This window comes from Parasteatoda tepidariorum, chromosome 11 (genome assembly GCF_982258835.1).
Source record: "Parasteatoda tepidariorum strain Cologne lab strain chromosome 11, Ptep-v5.0, whole genome shotgun sequence".
Classification (NCBI taxonomy): Eukaryota; Metazoa; Arthropoda; class Arachnida; order Araneae; family Theridiidae; genus Parasteatoda; species Parasteatoda tepidariorum.
The window spans coordinates 19,358,314-19,379,510 of NC_141765.1; the positions used below are offsets into that span (position 1 = coordinate 19,358,314).

General features: G+C 27.7%; 1 protein-coding gene across 10 annotated transcripts in view; it reads left to right on the forward strand.

Annotated features, from left to right (window-relative positions):
* LOC107451019 (uncharacterized) overlaps positions 1 to 21,197 on the forward strand; it is a 227,555-nt gene that overhangs the window by 123,934 nt on the left and 82,424 nt on the right. For all 10 annotated transcript variants that reach the window (XM_071187637.2, XM_016066980.4, XM_071187638.2 and 7 more), the window contains 10 exons: positions 461 to 773; positions 3,071 to 3,166; positions 4,353 to 4,490; positions 5,597 to 5,743; positions 7,559 to 7,691; positions 12,346 to 12,416; positions 13,678 to 13,864; positions 17,158 to 17,310; positions 19,526 to 19,615; positions 20,812 to 20,936. In XM_071187637.2, coding sequence (XP_071043738.2) covers positions 461 to 773; positions 3,071 to 3,166; positions 4,353 to 4,490; positions 5,597 to 5,743; positions 7,559 to 7,691; positions 12,346 to 12,416; positions 13,678 to 13,864; positions 17,158 to 17,310; positions 19,526 to 19,615; positions 20,812 to 20,936 — 1,453 coding nt within the window. The remainder of the gene's footprint in view (positions 1 to 460; positions 774 to 3,070; positions 3,167 to 4,352; positions 4,491 to 5,596; positions 5,744 to 7,558; positions 7,692 to 12,345; positions 12,417 to 13,677; positions 13,865 to 17,157; positions 17,311 to 19,525; positions 19,616 to 20,811; positions 20,937 to 21,197) is intronic.

The following is a 21,197-nucleotide window of genomic DNA, read 5'->3' on the forward strand; positions in this document are numbered from 1 at the left end:
TATTGTGAAGCTACTTTAACTGCATTTCAAGAATAAAATTTTATAATAAAAATATATATATTAGCTTTACAGAATTTTTGAGAATATATCAAACATTTAATGAAGCACATATATGCTCTCAAAATCATTTTTATCATTTTTATCACATTTCAATCACTTTAAACATTGAATTACAACCCAGAAGAAAGATTTTTAACATCTCTCAGTCCAGATGTCACATTTTATTTCGCTTAAGTTCTCACTAAGCAAGCGTAAAGAATTTGATGTCCGTTTGGAGATTGCGCAGAATCATACGGAGAAGGTAGAGAAATCTCTCTAATATTTAAAGTATGATCCCATACTAAAATTATCTGCGATAACAAATCTACAAACAAAATGACTTATTCTTCTATAGCTGTTTGATATTATATACATTTTTAAAAAAATTTTACTTCCTTTTTTTTTCTTTTTCACTTCTTAGCTCCTCCCATTAAGCGACCTTCAATCGTCAAAGAATCCCAAGAGTCCTCAAACGACAGTAGTCCAGTTTCCCCGACAATTGGTGCAATGGGAGTTGCCACAGATTCAAATAACAATGATGGAGGTCAGCCCAGGCCTGTCGTAAATTTACAAGAAGCGCTTTCAGATTTATCATCTGATACAGAATCGTGTGATGATGAATCTGAATCCGACATCGAGGATGAACCAAAAAATGAGCACGTGCGCATTCTTCGAAAAATGAACTCAGAAGGCATGGCGCCACAAGAAATTACTCCTCTCAAAGATCGAGCCAGGTAAAGAATTTAAAATAAAACGTCTGTTCTTGATTTTAATGTTTTTAAAAATATAAACTAAAATAATAATTGGCTTAAAAGTTATAAGAAATAAGTTTAACCACATAGTAAAAATTTTAAATTTTGAAATCGTTTATAACAAAAACAACGGAATAGTACAAATTTTTATCAATCCGATGTTTCATCACCTGTAGCTTATGTTGCTTTCATTTAAATCTTAGGGTATGTCTGGGATAGATAGCCACAGTTATTTCAAATTGAAATAAAAGTACTAAATAAAGAGATACAAAAAATATTTATGCATACTATGTTACGCATCCAGCGGCGTATGACGATATGTTTTAAACTTACACATGGGTTTTTATGCACTTTTAATCCTGGTGATGTGCCCTAACTCCTCTATAAATTTGTCACAAGGTTTATGAGACCCCTTGATATATATTACTTTCTTAAACCTGTACATTTCGACAAAAAGTAGACTAGAAATGTACTAATGTAAAAAAAAATGTAGTTTGAAGCGATAAACTGATTGCATATTTGAAATCAGTGATACGAAAATATCTAAGATCTATTGAAAAATTTCATGCAACACAAAATAGTAATTGTTCCCCAGTGTAATATGTCTACTTATTGCATGTAGTGCACAAGAATTATTTTAAAATATAATTGTGAAATCTATTTCTCTTCAAAAAACGGTGCCTGTTTCCGCTCTTCAATAACGGAAAATTCCAAATCAGCTTGTCCATGTTTGGAAGAAGTAATCAAAAATAATTGCTAGTGCTCATTAATTGATTAACTATTTAAATAATTTATTCATTTATTAATTAATTAATTAATCATTAATTGTTTACTTAATTGATTGAATAAATGCTTAACATTTTTTGTCCTAATTCTATATATAATTTGAAAGTTTCTAGCAAGAAACATTTAATTTTTATTATAGTTCTTATCTGAAAAAAAAAACAATTACCGTAAACCGGGGCGAGTCTACCCATTTTTTCAGTTTGTCAACTTTAAGGTGGTCAAACTTTTGTAAATATTAAAGAAAAAAGGCTTTTAATAGGTGTTTCGGAATCGCTATTTATCCCTCTTTAAGGCTGTGAAATCGATTTTAGAAAATATTAACAGTTACGCTGTTACTGTATATTTTTATAGAACTGCTGACAAATCTCTCGTATGGGGCGAGTCTACCCATTCTACTAAAATGAATGTTAACATTGTAAATAATCAAATTTTACTATTAAATTTTTATTTTAGTTACTATATAGGATATTTATGAAGTAAAATTCATAACTTTATTACATATTCCATTTTTTTTATTCATAAAATAACACAAATTGAGTATTTGATCGATTATCACATTTTGATCACAGTTTTGCTTTTATAATCATTAACATTATAAAATAAAAAAAATTTCTGATTATTGTTGATAAAAATAAATTAAAAATTAATATAAATTTATAATTAAATAATTAATAAATAATAATAATTAAAGATTATTAACAAAATCGAAATTCAAACATTGGGAATCATGAAAAATCCTTTCCCATTCTTTTGGGAGGTGATAATAATTTATAAATAATAATTTATTTAACTTGCATTAAATAAAAAAAGTTCATTTTGTAATATAAAAATTGAAAAAATAGGTAAAATAAACATATTTTATATTTACATTTATATTTAACCTATAAATTTTCTTATTAATGATAAATTTATCAATGCAGAATTAAAATAATATACTCAAATTCATTTAAAATGACTTCATTTTAATATAAACAAAGTTCTAAATTATATTATTATGCTTTATTAAAACTAAATACGAATGGGTAGACTCGCCCCGCGAATTCTGGCTTTTTGTTTACAACAGCAAAACTTACATTCTTTTTGTTTTTTTTCATATAAAATTAATGTAATCTTAGTCTTAGATAAGTTTATCACTTAACCAAAGTGAATATAGTAATAATAATAATATACTTACGGAGCACCAACTAAAAGTTTGCTGATTTTCAATACAAATCTCTCAAAAGACGTTTGAACAGGTCGGTTAAAAAGACACCAAATAAATAAAAACGGATCAAACTACTACAGCGCCATCTTCCTTAGAGTCTGAACTAAGTCCCCCGTCGGTAAAAAAATTTTATTTGCAATTTAAAATAGTGAAAATTAAATAAAACTAAAATGGGTAGACTCGCCCCGGTTTACGGTAAGGTAATTAATATCCTATCTCTTATTAATTTTAGCAACTTCATATAAGTTACAGCAATATTTTGTATTTTAATTCGTTATTTTTGTTGTAGCTCCTTGTCAGGTACGAGTGTATCGAGCGATTCAGCCGTCGGTACAAGTGATTACTCAGCATCAACTCGATTACAAGAACTAGAAACTGAACTTATGTAAGTAGCATTTCTAGTAATTTTTTTTCAGATCATATTTTTGGTTGAATCATATGTAATTATGTTCGTAAAAATGTCTACTATTACTATACATTTATGTCTCAAACTACATGGTATAAATATTCCAAACTCAGCAATTTGAACGAGTTTTTGAATGGCACTTTAGATTTAAATGTAGCTTTAGATATCGAATGGCGCTTTAGATTTAAAACACAAGAAGGAAAATTCTTATGTTTTAAATCTAAAAAGCCATTCATTCATTCGTATAGGTCTACAGTTGTATAACGTTCATAGTACGGTTATAATCACATTCATAACATAATCATTACATAATCATTCATAACATATTCATAACATAGTCATTACATAAATTACTACTTAATGTAAGGAAATAGAGTTCGAAATAAAATATTAAAAATTGAATAAAAAAGTTTCCAGTTTATACTTTTTCTAATTTCTTGAGTTCCCCTTTTTAATTTATTCTTGTCTGTATCATTATTTAAAACTATAATAACATAGTAATTGAAAATATTATTGAATGGATTAGCATAATTACATTATTTTTCTATGATTTTTTTCACACTTCATCCATTTTATTCATATTTGTCTCCTGCATTATCTAAATAATGTATTATATAATAATCTAAAGACAATAAATGTATTATCAAATGATCTAAAGACAATACCAGATTGCTTGTATCATTGCTGACAAAAATTAAAAACTTTAAACTGAATCAATTTATTAAAGTTTTTAAAAACTTTATTTTATTATTTCTGAAAGTTACTGACTGTAACAATGAAATCTTCTAATTGAGAATCAGTCTCAATCTCCTAATTGAGTCTCTTTTATTATTTGGTTCATATATTATTTAGTTACATTACTCCTTTATTATTTGTTTATATTTTGGTTCGAATTGTCTCCTTTATTATTTGGTTTAGGAAATTTTCAGTGAATTTAAATTTTCAGAAAATTTTTAAAGAATTTTACAAAATTAATATTTTTTCACTAAATCAAACAATAAAAAATTAGTTTTCTCCTCCAGTGATTGGTTCAAGAACAGCAAGGCAACAAAAATCATGATAAAGTTATACCCAGGTTTGGGATAATCAAAATTTTCTAAAATGTGTATCAATACATATGTTCTTAAAGTGAATTCGCAAGTTTTAAATCAGAGTTCTTCTACAGGTGTACAAAATGTGATTTGGCAAAAGCTCTCAATCGTGAGTCTGCATATAAAAGTATCATAGAAGAGAAAATTCTTTTGGTTAATGAATTAGAAGAAAGATTAAGATCAGCAGAAAATCCAGATGGTGATGCAGTTTGGTGAGTACTCAAAATTTTCTTTGATACGCTCTCTTAATAATTGTTTATAATAATAATCTTAATTATATTTTTTAATTGTATCTTCTCTTAATAATTGTATTTTTTAGCAAAATTTACCTGTTTCAAACATTTTTTAAATATTTGTCAATAAATTTTAATTAATTTAATTCAATCACGTATAATTAAATTGCTAATAATAATTTTATTTTTACGCTCTGTAAACAAGAAATAAAAACAGTTAAATATGAATAACTGGTTTTCATTTATTATTTCCTTCTATTCATTTATTTCATTTATGTTGTGTTGAAGTCTCTGATTTAATTATTAAAAAATCATTACTATTCCATAAATGAGAATGCCCATGTGGTGCATTCGGTTAAATCCCGAAATAGACAAAACTCAATAAAAGAATCAATGTTCCATCCGGTTCTTGGATCCAATGTTTAATGCTTCAATCAGTTTTCTGTAAAAGGTCATCCACTGTTGCTTTTATGAAGGATATATCTGATCAAGTAATTATTTTGTGCTTGATTGTTACCCTGAAAAGAAGAATAGGGATTTAACTTTTACACTAAAAATAAAAAACATGAACCAAACTACCAGAAAATGGTACAACTTTCCATGTTTTAGGCACTATGGGAACACCTAAAGTCTCGGTAATTTTTTCCAAAGCGCTTTGGAAATGGTTTGAGGAGAATTAAAGGTAAAATATGGTTTTATAATATGTGATAAAGTTTGATAAATGTTGTAAAATTCGTTAATTTTTATCGCGATAATTCAGAGTATGACATAAAAATTATTATTCGGTAAAATTTACTCTTCAGTTTTACTAAATGTATGGTAATAAGAACAAGAATTTTGTAAACAAGAATTTTCGATAAACTGTTACCATATGAATGGTAAAATTATCAATGAATGGTTTAAATATCACATATTTTGTTTTTTTTTGCCATAATACTGTAAGGTAATACAGTATGGTAATATTTTGTCATAATACTTAATGTGTAATATTTTTACATAAGGGAACAACAGCTCTGTTATTTACCAAGTTTTCTTTCATTATTTTTCGTTTGTAAATGAAAGCAATTAATATAACTTTTCATTAGGAAATCTCCAGTCCATAAAGGAAGCAGTGGAAATTTTCAAGAAAAATGCCGTATCTTGCAAAACCACAATCGATTTTTGAATGAAGAAGTGTTAAAATTAGCCAAAATGATGCAACAAGAGAAAAAAAACACAGAACATAAAAACCAGCAAGTATTTTCTTCTTGTACTAGTAAATTCATTTTTACTGTAAGGACAATTCTACAAATGTTCAATGAAGGGTTGTATAAATAATACATAATCATATTTTGGGGGAATATTTGACCCCCCTTCTAACATTGATTGAAAAATTAAGCAAATTGATACCACCTCCTCCCGAATGCTGACTTGAATTTTGCGAAAAGTATTTTATTTTTATTTATTTATTTTTACTACCAATAAAAGAAATAAAAAATATGACTTTAGAATAAAACTTTGAATTTGTTTTTTGAAAAATCAAGCAAATTGGTCGCAATTATGTAATTTTATTATTAAATATTTGCAGAAAGGGAATCAAGTAAATGTTGAAATACCTTAACCAATCATGTTCATGATTTTATTTTGAACGAGACGCACTCTAACGATGGAGTGGAACTCTATAAAAATTTATCTACGCTTAAAAAATTTCGGATTAAATGACCGTATAAAGTACCGGCACTTTGGATGCATCATCCGTAAAATCCATTTTTACCTTAAAATATTATACGGTGATTTTCACAGTAATATTTATTTAATTAGAGAGAGCCGGTTATTTTATGGTAATTATTACTGTGAAAAGTAAGGATTATCAGATTTTTCTCTCCATAACACGTTCTGGTAAAAATGCATTTTGCGTTTAAAAAAAAAAAGTACCTGCACTCTGAATGCCGGTACTTTTTACAGTAATTTCATCCGGGATTGCTTACAGTATAAACATACTTAGAAGATGAGACATTCTTATTTGAAGATGCTTAATGTATTTTCCCATACTATTTTTGTTCGGTAAACATACATCACTTTAAATTTACTATATTGCGTCATGGTAAAAAGGAAAAGAGTATCAACCTTACACCCTAAGTTTCAAAATTTTAATATAGTCCACAAAAAATTCGAAGCTGGAATGATAGAAGCAAATATTGAGTAAAGATCAACTAAGAAAAAAATTAAAGGGACAGTAAGCTGTAAAAAATTACGTTCTCCGGATCAAATTACGGTAAAATGTACTGACACTCAGAGTGCCGGTACTTTTTTCACAAAATCCATTTTTGCCGGAGCATGCTACAGAAAAAAAAATTTGATATACTGTAATTTTTACAGTAATAATTACTGTAGAATCACCGTTCACTCTAATAAAATAAATATTATTGTAAAATTTACTGTATAACATTTTACAGTAAAAATGGATTTTAATGATGATACAGCCAAAGCGCATCATACTTTATACCGCAGTGCGATCCAAAAATTTTTACAGTGTATCCCATAACTTTTATCCACGATTTTAAAATCTGCTCAATAACTTGCAAGTGAATTTTTTTCTATTAGTTTTTTATTAATAGAATTAAGAACAAAAATAAGCACAATGATTTAAAATCAGGTGCAAAAGTCGGTCTTATTTTTTTTCCATTTTCATATCAAATCATTAATAGATATGAATTAAATGATCATATGCGACTTCTTAAGACATCTTTATATTTGCTTTTTCTCCCAAAAGTTTAGTTTTTACCTTGTTACTCAAAGACAGATTTCTATATTAAGGAGAAATTTCTGCTCACTCGGATGAAAAATATGACCTCAACTCAAAGAAGTTTGGGAACCACTAAACTATAGCAACTCCAACCTGCTAATATTTTACTTCAACTCAAATAAGTTTGGGAACCACTAAACTATAGCAACTCCTACCTGCTAATATTTTACCTCAACTCAAAGAAGTTTGGGAACCATTAAACTATAGCAACTCCTACCTGCTAATATTTTACATGAAAATTAAAATTTTCTTTTTTTAACAGATTGGTGCGACATATAGAACAAGAAGTTGATCAATTAAAAAGAGATTATGTATTTCTAATGCAGTCCTCTCTCCGAATCAACAACACTGATGGACCTGAAACAATGGATGTCTATCTATATGGAGGAAACAGGGTAAAAAAACGTAATATTTTCTTAGTAGTTGAAACAATTGTAAAAATTGAATAGTAAAATCATCTCCAAACATATTATAGTTAGTTGTGCATGAATATTTTGAAATTGCATGTTTTATTTAATAAATAGTTTTCAACACTGTTATCAGATTCTTTTTTTAAAATGCCGTATATTTATATTAAATACTAAAGTTTATGTATACTAGATATTAATTAATGCGAAAAATTAAAATTAGATTAGGATTATATGACACTGTAGTACCACTGATATTTGTTAAATAGCTAAATAATCGTTAATGAGTGTTAAATAGCTCAAATAAATTTTGAAGCAATACCTTTATTGATTGCAAATGTTCTAAATTAAACATAAATAAAAACTTTTTAATTATGAACTTTTTAATGAAACTTTTTAATTGTTTAATGATGATGCTACAAACTTATTCTCGTTATTTCAATTAAATTAATTCAGTACTTATCAGTAAAAAGAGAGATAAATATCAAACTAACAACGAACTCATAATTTCAGTTTACTGAAAAATTGCATGACAAAACCATGTGTGTACTGATAGAGCCCAAATTCATAATAAAGTTTTAAATTAAACATTTTGCACTTTTTAAAAATTTATAGGTATTACCTCAATCTTTCTAACTTTAAAAAAGGTTCGTGCCAGGTAACAGACATAATGTGACAAATTTTTGTCTTGGACGTAGTCAAATTAAACTTGGTTTAATACAATTGTTTTGAATTCCCATAGACGAATTCCACAACCCCATAAATATATGGTGCTACATACACGGAGGGAAAAAGTATGGTCGAAGCAACCAGAATATGGTAAAATTTACTGTGTTCCTATCTCTCTGGTTACACCAAAATTCTTAGCAATTTTTACGGAAGCATTTTGGTTCATGATTTTAGCAAAATAAATTATAAAATATAATTTTATAATATGCGATAAAATTCGGTAAATGGGGTAAAAAATCTTTGATTTTGTTATGGTACCTAAGAGAATGGCATAAAAACGATTTATTCGGCTAAATTTACTTTTCATTTTTGTATTTTTCACTAAGTGTATGGTAATAAGAACTACAATTTTGAAAACTAAAATTTCTGGTAAAACGTTACCATATGAAAGGAAAAATTACCAAATGAATGGCTTAAATACCATATACTTTGGTTTAAATAACCAGAATTTTTTTTCTCTTAAACCAGAAATGTCATTACCATGCAGTTGGTAATTTGCCAGAATTTTTTTCTCCGTGTATTGGATTATAAGAAGGAAAACATTAAAGCTACGAACAGACGAAAATGACCCTGCTTGTGCTTTATCACAAGTAAAAGTTTTGTGCTTTTAAATACTTTTTATTGAGTTATACACCTTTAATCAAACAAATATCTGTCTTAAGTTTCGTTACTGAATGCACGCCATTATTTCCTTAAAAAATTAAATATAATATTTTCAAGAAATATTGTTTGAAAATGAAATTTTTTTTTTAAAAAAAAAAGGGGGTCCAGTTGTTATTAACTATGAATACCAAATGTTATTAGTTTGTTGCGTCTCTTGATTCCTATGCTGTGAGTAAATCATAACATTTACGTTTTACGCCCTATAGATCTGTTGCCATTAAATTTAATGTTAAATTAAATCCCGTCTCTTTCGTCATTAAATTGAATCTAGATTATTAAAATGATAGCTAATTAAAAAAAAAAAAATATTTCTAATTTTAACTTATACTTTTGGAAAACTAATTTAAAAAACTGCGAATTTTTTAGTGTTAACAATTTTAACATACTTTTAGGTATTTTCAATCTATATTTCTAAATAAAATTTATAGATTCTAACTAACTCTCATCTAATTCTTTTTCTCTGCATATTTTGATGATCTAAGCGAATCAATATGTAAGCAAGGTCTAAACTAGTCTGTAATTAACTAGTCTGGCACTAAAATCTGGGGACTTTTATAACCTAAAACTGAAATAGAAATAATAATAATAATAAAATAAAAAGAACAATTACATTAAAACATTTTGTATTAAAAATTTATACCGTGAAAAAAGTGTCTAGAATTCAACATGATTCAATTTCTTCCCGTCTTTATAACTCTGTATATAAAAATCTCGATTATCCTGAGTAAAACCAAATACATTTTACACGGGCGATTTCTTCAAAACAAATCTTAAAATATTGTTTCTTAGCGACGAATACTGCTCTAGAGTGTTCGATAACAGCAACCTCAGGATAAAAGAAATTACTAGCCAAAATAAATTACTAGCAGTTTAATTTCACTCAATACTCCATATTGTTATATATTTAAAAATTCTATATACTTTAAATGGTTTTCTATAAGAGCAGAAGTGTCCTTTTGTGAAGGGAAAAAAACATATTTTTAGCGTTTATTTTCATTAAATAAATAATAATACGATTCTACATAAGGAGCTACGTAAAATACGTAAATTGCCTGCGTGTTTTATGCATTTTGATCACATACAAAACCAAAAATACTTTTGTATAATTCTAATAATTATGTGGTGATCTGGTAAAAATATATCTAAATTTTTTGGTTTTTAACATTTATGTTTTACAGGTATCATACTGAGCAAAATTTCCAATATTTTTTTAATAACTTAGCAAGAAATACGTTGGGTTCAACTTCAAAAATTATTTATTTACATTGATTTGGAATATCAGCGGTGTTATTTGCAGTTTGAGTGGTTAAAGTTTAAAATCTACAAATGAAATTCTTGATTCCCAAAACTTGACTATACACTTTTTTTGGAAATAATCTGGTTCACTTTTTTCAGAAATACAAATTAAAAGAACTGGTTTTGTAATTAAGTGCACCTTTTTTGTAAAAAAATAATTCCAAGTTCTTTATCATTCAACTCATTGGAAATGAATTAAAAACATTCATAATTCTTTATCTGATGTTCTGTCTGATAAATTATTAGCTTAACTTAAAGAAAATGTTTTGAAATTTTTATTCAAATCTAGATACATGATAAAATTTTACGTTTGAATGAAAGCTTTGAAAATATTAAAACTTTTAGGAAAAATTCAGACTCTGTAAAATGCTCCAAAATTGCTAATCTATTAGATAAATGTTAAGTTATCTTGGGATAAAGAAAAAGTTAAATTTGAAATAAAACTTCATGAACACGGTTGAGCTATTCACAGCGCAAATTGATTAATTAATCGATACATTTAAGCATAAAAGCACTTGGTTTAGTCACAGCTTTTTATATTTTTTATATATTTTCCAAATAATTAGTATTAACATTTCTAAACGACAAAATTTTTACTAAGAAATTATATTATGAGAACAATTTTAAAAATTAATTTACATTAATTCCATCTCATTATCCACTATTTGTTTTATGAAGTTAATTTATTTTAAAAATGAACGATACAATCATATTACTAAATGTGATGCAGAGTTTCTTCTTTCATTATTCAAAACATCAGGAAAAAATTCAGGTAATTACAGTTTAAAAACTTCAGTATTATTTTTCGGAATTCATTATATTAATATTATGTGTAATCTAAAGTGGGAAAAAAGCGTTATTAAATGCAAATTAACGCTGTCGGTGAAAAATATTCAAAGCATACTTATAAGCTTTAACTTTTAGCACTCTTTTATAGTTCATTCAATGTCTCATATTAGCCCTGAAACTGTTAATCTAAATCTTCAGAATAATTCCAATCATTGTTTCAGATTAGTCTCCTAACCTCAATAATCTCTCATTCAGACAATGTTAAACATATTCTAAATTATAAGGAATAAAATCTCTTCCTTTTATTTAAATTAAACGAATACAATTTATCACTTAAGTGTTGCACAACAGGAGTTCTGAAATGTAATAGAAATATTTTTTTTTTCATTAAGATAGTTAGGATAATTAACTTAGTAAAATTAAATACTCTATATAATTTTAATGAAAGCAAGTGTTTTCTACAAATTAATCACTGTCCCAGTTTCATAATTACACTAGACCAATAGGAATTTGAACACTTGTAATAGAAATGAAAAACAAAACTTATTCATATTCAATATTTCAATAGTTAGAAGAGTCTCAAAGTCGCAATTTCAATCTTCCGGTCCATGCTTTTTACAAATCATTATATGACGACTAGTGACATTTTCTTCCAATCGGCGTGGAGAAATTATGTAAATTCCTTCACCGATTTCGAACAATTCGTAATCCCCTTAATTCGGCAATCCAACTCATCCCCAGAGGTTCTTGATTTGGTTCTAGATCTAAGCAGAGTAGTCTAGTCGGTAAATCCATGGTCAGGATACCAATCTATGCTAGATCTCGCAACAAGACAGCCAGCGTTTTCTTCTTGGAAGTAACCAGGTTCTATCCCGTATAACTGCCACAACGTAGAAAGCATACTATCATCATAAATGATACGGTTGATGTCGGCCTTGAGCTTACCATAAATTTTGAACCATGAATCCCACTTCATACCAAGAAAAACAGCTCAAAACTATTATTCCACATCCGCCAATATTAATAAGCGTACAAAGCTTATTGTTGGATACTATACAAATCTCGAGTGTATATTCAACACTTCTAAGATTAATACCAATTTTTTGAGGTTCATATTTGTGCTGATTAACTAATTGTAAAATTTTATTATTATTTTGCTTTACAGCATAAGAACAGAGTTTTGATGCTATTGGAAGAAGCCAGAAAAATCAATCCTACTCTTCCAATTTTTGAAAAGTAAGTTCCTTTTTTGTCATTTACAAATCTCCATTATAGTATAAGTATTCTCTGAAAATATCGTACATAATTAAGTTTTATACTTTTATTAAAATTTTCAAGATCTTCTTAAATAATATTCCTTTAATTTGTTGCAAATAAACTGTAATATATTTTGTGTTTTGTTAATAGGTAGAATATAATGTAACAGATAGAATCGAAGTTACATACTATAAAATTATTTTATGTAATAGACAGATTTATGAAAATCTTGAGAACATGATTAACTTTATTATGCAACTAAAAACATATCTGCATTTTATAACAGTTTTTATAAGCACTAGATCAGATCAATCCGATTAGTGGATTGGAATTACTTGGCAAGTAATCGACCACAATCAATATTCTCAATAAATTGGTAAAGATCATCGAAACTTGCTTGGTATTAAATATGCTATGACCAGTTTGTCAATTCAATCCGTCAAGAAGTCACATTTCCCCAGTACATTTCATGTAAACAAACCGTCATCTAGGCCACCGTATTGTGAATAGATTGAAATTGCACAATTATTCGCCTTTAAATTTCTACCAATGATCCAAAAATCTTTGTTATACGTTTAAAACATACCCTACCGTCATTTCACACAAGAATTCAGATAAATAGTTTAATTATACGCCAAATTTACCGAGCTCCGAGAAACACTATATTCTTCACCAACGAGCTGAAGATTCGTGTAAGCTTTATCAATTATTCGTGTTAAGATTTAACTATGTCCTTCGAAGAACGCTCATTTCGGAATTAATTTGAAATAATGCAATCATTCAAAAAATTTTAGATAATTATTACATCATAGTTTTCACAGAGTAAAACTTTGAAATTTGAATGTCCTTCGAAGAAATCTCATTTCGGAATTAATTTGAAATAATGCAATCAATCACAAAATTTTTATAAGTATTACAGCGCAGTTTTCAAAGCGTAAGACTTTGAAATTACATTAGATCTAGAGGAATTTTTAAATAGTAAATAAATTCCTTTCTGCATGAACTGTTAAAAACTGCACCTAATGAGCAAGTTTAAAATAAACAAAGAAAAATAGTTGCAAGAGACGTCGGGTACAAATTTGCAGTTTATTAGATTATATTTACATGAAAGTTAGTTATGAAGCAGAAGCATTGTTAATTTTAGGCAACCTATGGATTCTCAGAAATCAATTTTTAATATATATATAATTATTTTACACCAGGATGATTTTTTTTTAAGAAAGTAATCTTTCATTAACAGCATGACTCGAGGTCTATACCACGTAGATCCTTTAGGGTTTCGGCGAAATTTCGGGGACGAAAGTCTCATAATTCATTACATCTGTAGACAACTTCATCAACATTATTCGTCCATTGGTCCCCAATATGAAGTTCATCAACAGCAATGGAAAAAACATCTCCGTCAAAGTCCGACGTTGCCGAATTCAGTAAGTTACCTATTTATTAATTTCATGCATATTCTATGATTGTGAAATACTCCATAAATAGGTAATAAAAATTATTAAACATTTGCAGTTTACATAACATTGGTAGCATTCAGCTAGTACGTACTACGTAATGGGCTCTTAAAAATCGAAATGTTTAAAAATATGTATAACATTGAAGATTTAAGCTTGAAAAATATTTAGATTTTTGATACACACATACAAAAAAAAATCATTATTTAAATTCTAAAATAAATATTTTTTCTTATATTTCAATATTAATCCCCTACCCCAAAAACATTCCGTTAAGTTTTTAAGCATACGGATTCCTCAATGATTTGAATACAGTCACTTGCTGCAAAAGCTAAGATTCAGTTCTTGAAATGTTAATGATAAATAGATTTGCTTAAATTCTTTATTGCATTTTTTATTTCTTTTCTTTTTCGGGGCATTATTCATGTTTTTTATCACTTTTTTTCATATTTTTGGTCTTTCTGCTTTTATTTTCTTTTCTTTTTTTCAAATTTCATTATTTATACTTTTTTGCCCCTTTTTATAGTTTAGATTTTTTTCATATTTTTTACATTTCATGAACTTCGAATATATATTTTTATTTTAGCGCATTTCTCTAACGATTTAATATTTTTTCTTTTTTTTTGCGATTTATTTTTTTTTCCTTCATGTTAGTGCATATCTTGTATTGAATCTTGTTGTTTTAATTATCCCCCAATAACGAGAATTGATGTTGAGCTTAGTTTTTCAAGATCTAAGAATTTGCTTTCGACAATAGGCAATCATTCATTTTTAAGAATATCAAAAAATATTTGATAATACAATGGAATTCTGATGTTTTTGAAGATAGCTACTAAAAATAATGCATTGAGGTATTTTTTAACATTTTATTTATTTTTTTCGTAAATTACGTGTTTTTTTTTTTGTTTTTTTAATTGGTGCCTTATTTTTTATTGAATGCGTAGATCAGTGTTTCCCAAAGTGTGGTACGCGTACCCCCAGGGGCACGGGAACAGTTCGGCGGGGGTACGCGTTCTTATGCGAAATATCTTGCAACAAACAATTAATTTCAAAAAATTTTATTTAAAAACAAAGCTAGCCATGAAAATTTATGATTATGTATTTTTCTATTGGCTATTTTTTACAGAGTTAACAGTTAACAATGAGTGATGTCAACAGCCAGTTGTGATTTTTAACTTTTGTGCAATTTTTTTATTGTAAAAAATTAATTCATTTTTTTATTAGTGGTACACAGCGTTACGAAAAATTTAGAAAGGGTACACAAATGTCGTAAGTTTGGAAAACACTGGCGTAGATACAAGCTGTGCTTTTTATTATTATATTTTTTAAAAAAAAAAGGTTTATTAGTTACATGTTATTGAAAAATTTTAAGAGCACTGTTTTTCAATATAAGGTAATTTTTTAAGGTTCTCACCTGATTTTTTTTTTCTTTTTAATATTTTTAAGGGCATTTTCTAAGAATATTTAGATTATCAGCAAGACGTTGTGTGCCTGTCGTCTTTGATTTTTTTTTTCGTTATAAACGTAATCCACAAACACAATTTTTAAATTTTTTTACAAAATTTTGTATTTAATTTTTCGCATTGTATTATTTATACTCAGAAAGGTTGAGGAATATAAACATAAAAGAATACAAAAAAATTCTTAATAATAAAAAAATAAGAATTATGCGCTATAAACAAAATGAAAAGTTTAAAAAATTAAATATTTAAAAAAAGAAATTTCGTTTTACATTTATACGCTTGTACTTCTGTCGTTAAAATAATTTGACTTTTCATTCAAAACAATTTAACTTTTATTTTAACTGTCGTTAAAGCAATTTCAGTTTCTGTCGTTACTTCAATTTTGAAAATTAGATTTTCTCTTGCTTTGTTTGTACCATTCATTGGCTTTAAAATGGCTTTTAAAAAAAAACATATATATATATATATATAAAATAAATAAATGCAAGAAAACAAGAAGAAAGTTAAGAAAAACAATATATATATATATATATATATATATATATAAAAGAACTGAGTAAAACGCTTTAGGACATGGGATCATTGAAGTATTATGCATAAAATTTTAAAATAAGATCAAATTACGAAGTTGAGCTCCAAATTTTCGGATATAAGATTAACTAGTGCTGCCATCTATTGCAATGACTTGTAAGTTTTTATCTTGAGCTTCAATAAATATTATGTTATATGACGAAATGTTTCTCTAGTTTATTTCTCCCAATTGCTTCTTTTTTTTTTTTTTTTTTAAAGTTGCTTTTTCAATTGCAATAAAAAAACAGAAATATTTAAAATAAATTTTGTAGATACAATATTTTAACTATTTGTGTTATAATATTATTTTATTTATTTGTTTATTTATTTTTTTCTGCAAAAACTGCAACTGATGTAAAAAATAAAAAATTTAAAGAAACTACAATTAAGCGCATACAATTAAAATAAAAGACTATTTTTCTTTACAAAAAATTCGTGAAAAACTTTCCGTAAAACTCATTGAATTTTCGTACAGTTCGTTTTCATTTATTAAACTATCAGTGCAGATAATAAAATTTTATTTTAATATATAATTTTAGAGATGCGAAATACTAACGCTTCAAAAATGTGTGATAATTTTGCAATTCACAGCAATCATTGACTTATAAAACTTAGTTGTCAATAGCAACTGTCTTAATTAACAGCTTGAATAAATTAAAATGTTTGATTTAAAAATAAAAAAAAACTGCAATTTATAAAGATTTCAACTTTATGAAGTTCATTGTGTTGTTAACTCTTATTATTTTAATTGTACACAAATCTATAAATTCTAATGACAGCTATTTATCATGCAAATAGCATTTATTTATTATTATTTTTTTTTTACTGTCATATCAAACCTTTATCAGGGCATTTTTAACGCTCATAGGCTTATATTCAGTTTATGGAGTGCAAAGAAGAATAGTTCAAGACACTAATCCGGCTTTTAATCTCTAACTGGTAAAGTCTTGTTTTATAAAGTTACAGAATAAACTTTACAATATTTGTGCTTGAAACGGCAAATAAGCAACGTATGAAGATTTATCTTCCGTCTAGGGAAAGTAAAGCTGAAACCTGATCTATAAAACGATTTTAAATCAATTTTCATAAAAATTCCACCAAATACATATCATTCTATCATTAGTTATATTTATAAAGAAAATATCATATCGTTAAATATGATGTTCTTTTTTCTGCACTGTATCGTGCTTTTATATATATTGCAGCTGGATTTTGTCCTCTTATTTACAGAAAGAATTAAAAAGTCTTGTACGCAAAGGAATACCTCTTCACTTGAGAAATCGTGTTTGGGCGATTCTCTACAGATCACGTGTCAACGATATTATGGAAAGCAAGGGTCCGCATTACTACAACTTTCTGTGCAGTTTAGCTCCTGATGATGAGGTAAGTTGTGGTTGATTATTTTTCAAAACAAAAACGCATACAGTAAGACTTCGATGTGCCTATAGCCGTAGTGATGAGTCTATGACCCGCGAATCAGACGCTGATCCACAAGGCTTTTTAAATGAACCGCGGATAGTTTTTATAAACCTTTTTTAAAATAAAAAAGTGAACAGACAATTGAATCTAATTTCAAATTTATAAAAAATTAAGAGGAAATTTAAAAAAATTAAAACTATCAAAGTGAACACCCGCTAACTAACTTTCTATCGTGTATCATTGTAGCTGTGTATGAACTCATGACATTTGGTCATAAACTCTACCTTTGCGTTCATTTTGGACAGCAATGGTGCTGCAATAGAAACATGGTATGACGCCACGTCTTGATAACCACCTTGATAGGTTGTTGTATGATGTAGGATCACCTGTTGTATGATCATAAAAAACAAACAGAAAAATAGATTTCATTAAATCACTTATATTATACATTTCTAGTACATATGAAATTTTAAATGACAAAATTACGAAGCTGAAACTGAACCTGTTAAAAGTTTATCAATAAAAAAGTTTTAAAAAAGCCGTATTTTTTACTTTTTATCTCTCAAGATTAATTCGACCATTTCTGCTCAATTTTTAGATTTGTAGATTATAGATATATAGACGCATAAAGTGATATATAATTTTCCATCGTATCACTCATTATTCCATTGTTTCACTCATTATCATCCATTGTTTCACTCATTATCGTTAAGACACGGTTCCCAGCAGATCACCGAAGTCAAGCATCACTGGCTACGGTCAGTGTGCGGGTGGGTGACCACTTGGATCAGTCTGCGTAGGGACTGAGGGTGTGCGGTATTGGTCCTCGTTAAACTGTGCTACCGTAAAGTGCTCGACTTCGCGCGCAGGTCGTCGGGCTACCGAAGCGGGGGTGCCATCCCCTCCGCAGAGGATCAAAATTGTGATGGCATGTCTTCGGATCATCCTCAGGGATGCTTCCCAGACCGTCGCCAATAGCCCATTGTGCAGCTCTAGTGCGACGTAAATTAACAACAACAACAACACTCATTATTAAAAAAAATAAAAATAAAAATATATATATAATTTTTTTTTAAATTATATTTTGCATTAAGATATTTTTGGACAAACGAGTTATATACTATTGTGGACTGAACTTTCAACAATCAAAGTAAACAATCAAAACCATATTTTCAAGATTACAGTAATTTCCTATATTTTTAATGTCAAAAATCCAACTTAAAAATGGCGTCTGTTCAATGGCAAATGTGATACGCTAGCATATCAAAGTTGAACCTTTTATTCTGGACATAGCTTAAAATGCGTAGTTAAGAAAATACACAGAGCTCAAAATGAATGTTTTAAAAAATGGATGCAGCACATGAAATGGAATGAAATGGACACAACTTAAGATTTAAGAAAGGATACAGTGTTTACGAAAAGGGATACAGCTCAAAATGAGTATTTAAGAAAATGGACCTAACATTTGATTCCATTTTTTAAACTTCCTTTAAAATTACATTGTTCTTTTTTTAAAGAATTAACTAGTGAATCCAAGTAAATTCATAATGTTACATAATCCTTACAAAAGCGGTCCTGGTTTTTATAGGTCCTGGTCTACTAAGCATATTTTTTTTTTAACTTACCCTTTTCTGAAAAAACTTTAAAATTCAGCAGTTCGTTTTACAGGGAAACCATGGGTCCTATAAATATATAATATTGGTACTATATTTGCATGATAGGAATTGCGTGATTTTTAAACACCAAAATATCTCTTAGAGATCTGAATACGAGAGATCTGAATAGAGCCCAGTGCTTTGCTCCTTAATGATTATGCTTAGCGTTTAAATAAGTCAGTAAAATTTTTGGTTTAGATGTTAAAATTAGAACTGAACATTGGAAACACGCATTTTGTGAAGCGTCCATTACTTTCAGCTATTTTATTTCCCTATTTTGCTCACTTCACTTACAACTTATAAAATTAATTTGTTTATTCATATATAACAAATTCAATATAATTTCCGAGATTTTATGCATGTAAGTACAGTTTACATTTTTATAAAATGTGCGTTTTTTTACTCGATGTTAACATGTATTGTAATTCAAGAAATAAGTCAATAAATTTCTTTTTATTACTAGCTATGTAATTAAATGAGTTTATTCACAAAAAAATATATCATTGCTTTTTTTTTTTTAATAGAGAGTCACAAATCATAAGAGACAAATAGCTTTAGATCTCTTGCGAACTATGCCAGACAATATAAGATTTGCGGATTCTAATGCCGATGGAGTATGTATATTTTTTATTTATTTCGCAGTGTTATAAGATCTATCAAAAATTATTTTTATTTTATACAACAGTATTTACTGAACAGTGACATCTATTTGGAAAGGAAATATTTTGTATAAAACCATTGCTTTGTGCTTTGTGTAGTGTAATAAAATGCTTTGAAACGGGAAAAGGAAATATGAAACGAATTTATGAGTATTGTGTGCTGAAGATTTATAATAATATATTTTCAGCTCAAAACACTAGGATTTCGTATGCGTTCAATTACTTACTCGTTCCACGAATTTGTTACAGAATGCTTTTGTTTTCATCTGATTTCTCAATTTTGTTCCAAACTGTAAAGATATACTTCATACGCTTATTCATTTGCACTTTCCATGAAATTTTAAAAGAATTTTTCACTTTTTACAAAATTTTCAGTTTTCCCAATTTTTTCTCAAGTACTAAAAAAGCAAATATATTATGTACTACAGTTAAATTTTTGGTCAGTCATAAAATATTCCATATAAAAAAAGAGCTTTATCAAGCAGTGCTTTATTAAACTTTGAGAAAAGCTGTGAATATTTTCTTAATGAAATAAGATTTCAAAACAAATTTTCCCAATGAAGAAGAAAAAATCCCGTCACTTAATGAATTTGAACTTACGTCCATATTTCGAATATTTAAGCTTTTACTTTCGATTATTATTCCCCTCGAACCTTTAAGAATGAGCACTGGAACGTGAAGATGCGATCATTAAATCAAAAATTATTTAGGATGATCCATTATTTTTTTTGGCGCTTTCTACGAATGGAGAGTTTAGAATTTAATTAAAGGGCAAGCTGAAAGACTTTTGAACAAATTTGAGAAAATCAGATTTAGAAAGCACGGAAACAGCGGCTGAGTTAACAAAACCAATGAAAACCGCTTCATTTTAAAATTAGGCAGAATGAAATAATATTTCATGCCTAGAGCTAATCAAATTATTAAACCTGAAAATGTGATTTTTCTAAAAATATCGTGTAACATATTTCCACTAAGGTATACAATTAAAATCTTGAAACTAAGCCCACTCATATTAACATTAAAGTTTACTTACACTATTTTTGAGCAATAAAATTAACTAATTTTAAAATTGTATGTCTCTGTTTTCAGGAAGTATAATGAATAAATTATAGATATAAGTGCTCTATATAATGACTGAATTAATTTCATAGGTTCGAAAAATGCAAGAAGTCTTGCAAGCATTTTGCGTCCATAATCCTAATTTAGGATATTGCCAGGGTATGAATTTTCTTGTAGGAATGTGTTTGTTATTTATGGAACCTGAAGATGCATTCTGGTGAGTTTATTGTCTCATCTTACGCTAAACTATGTTTTTAGAATGCAATATTACTTTGCATAAGAAGTAATACTAAATGATTTTAATTTAATAATTAAATCAGAAAATTTGAAAGTGTGAAAGTTATTACTCAGAGGCTCGAATAATCAAAATTCATGCATGAAAAAATAATTTTAAATGTGTATGTGTATATATATATATCTATATATATAATGATGTAACAATTGATTGGTAATTTGGGACTTGTTTTGATTATTATAT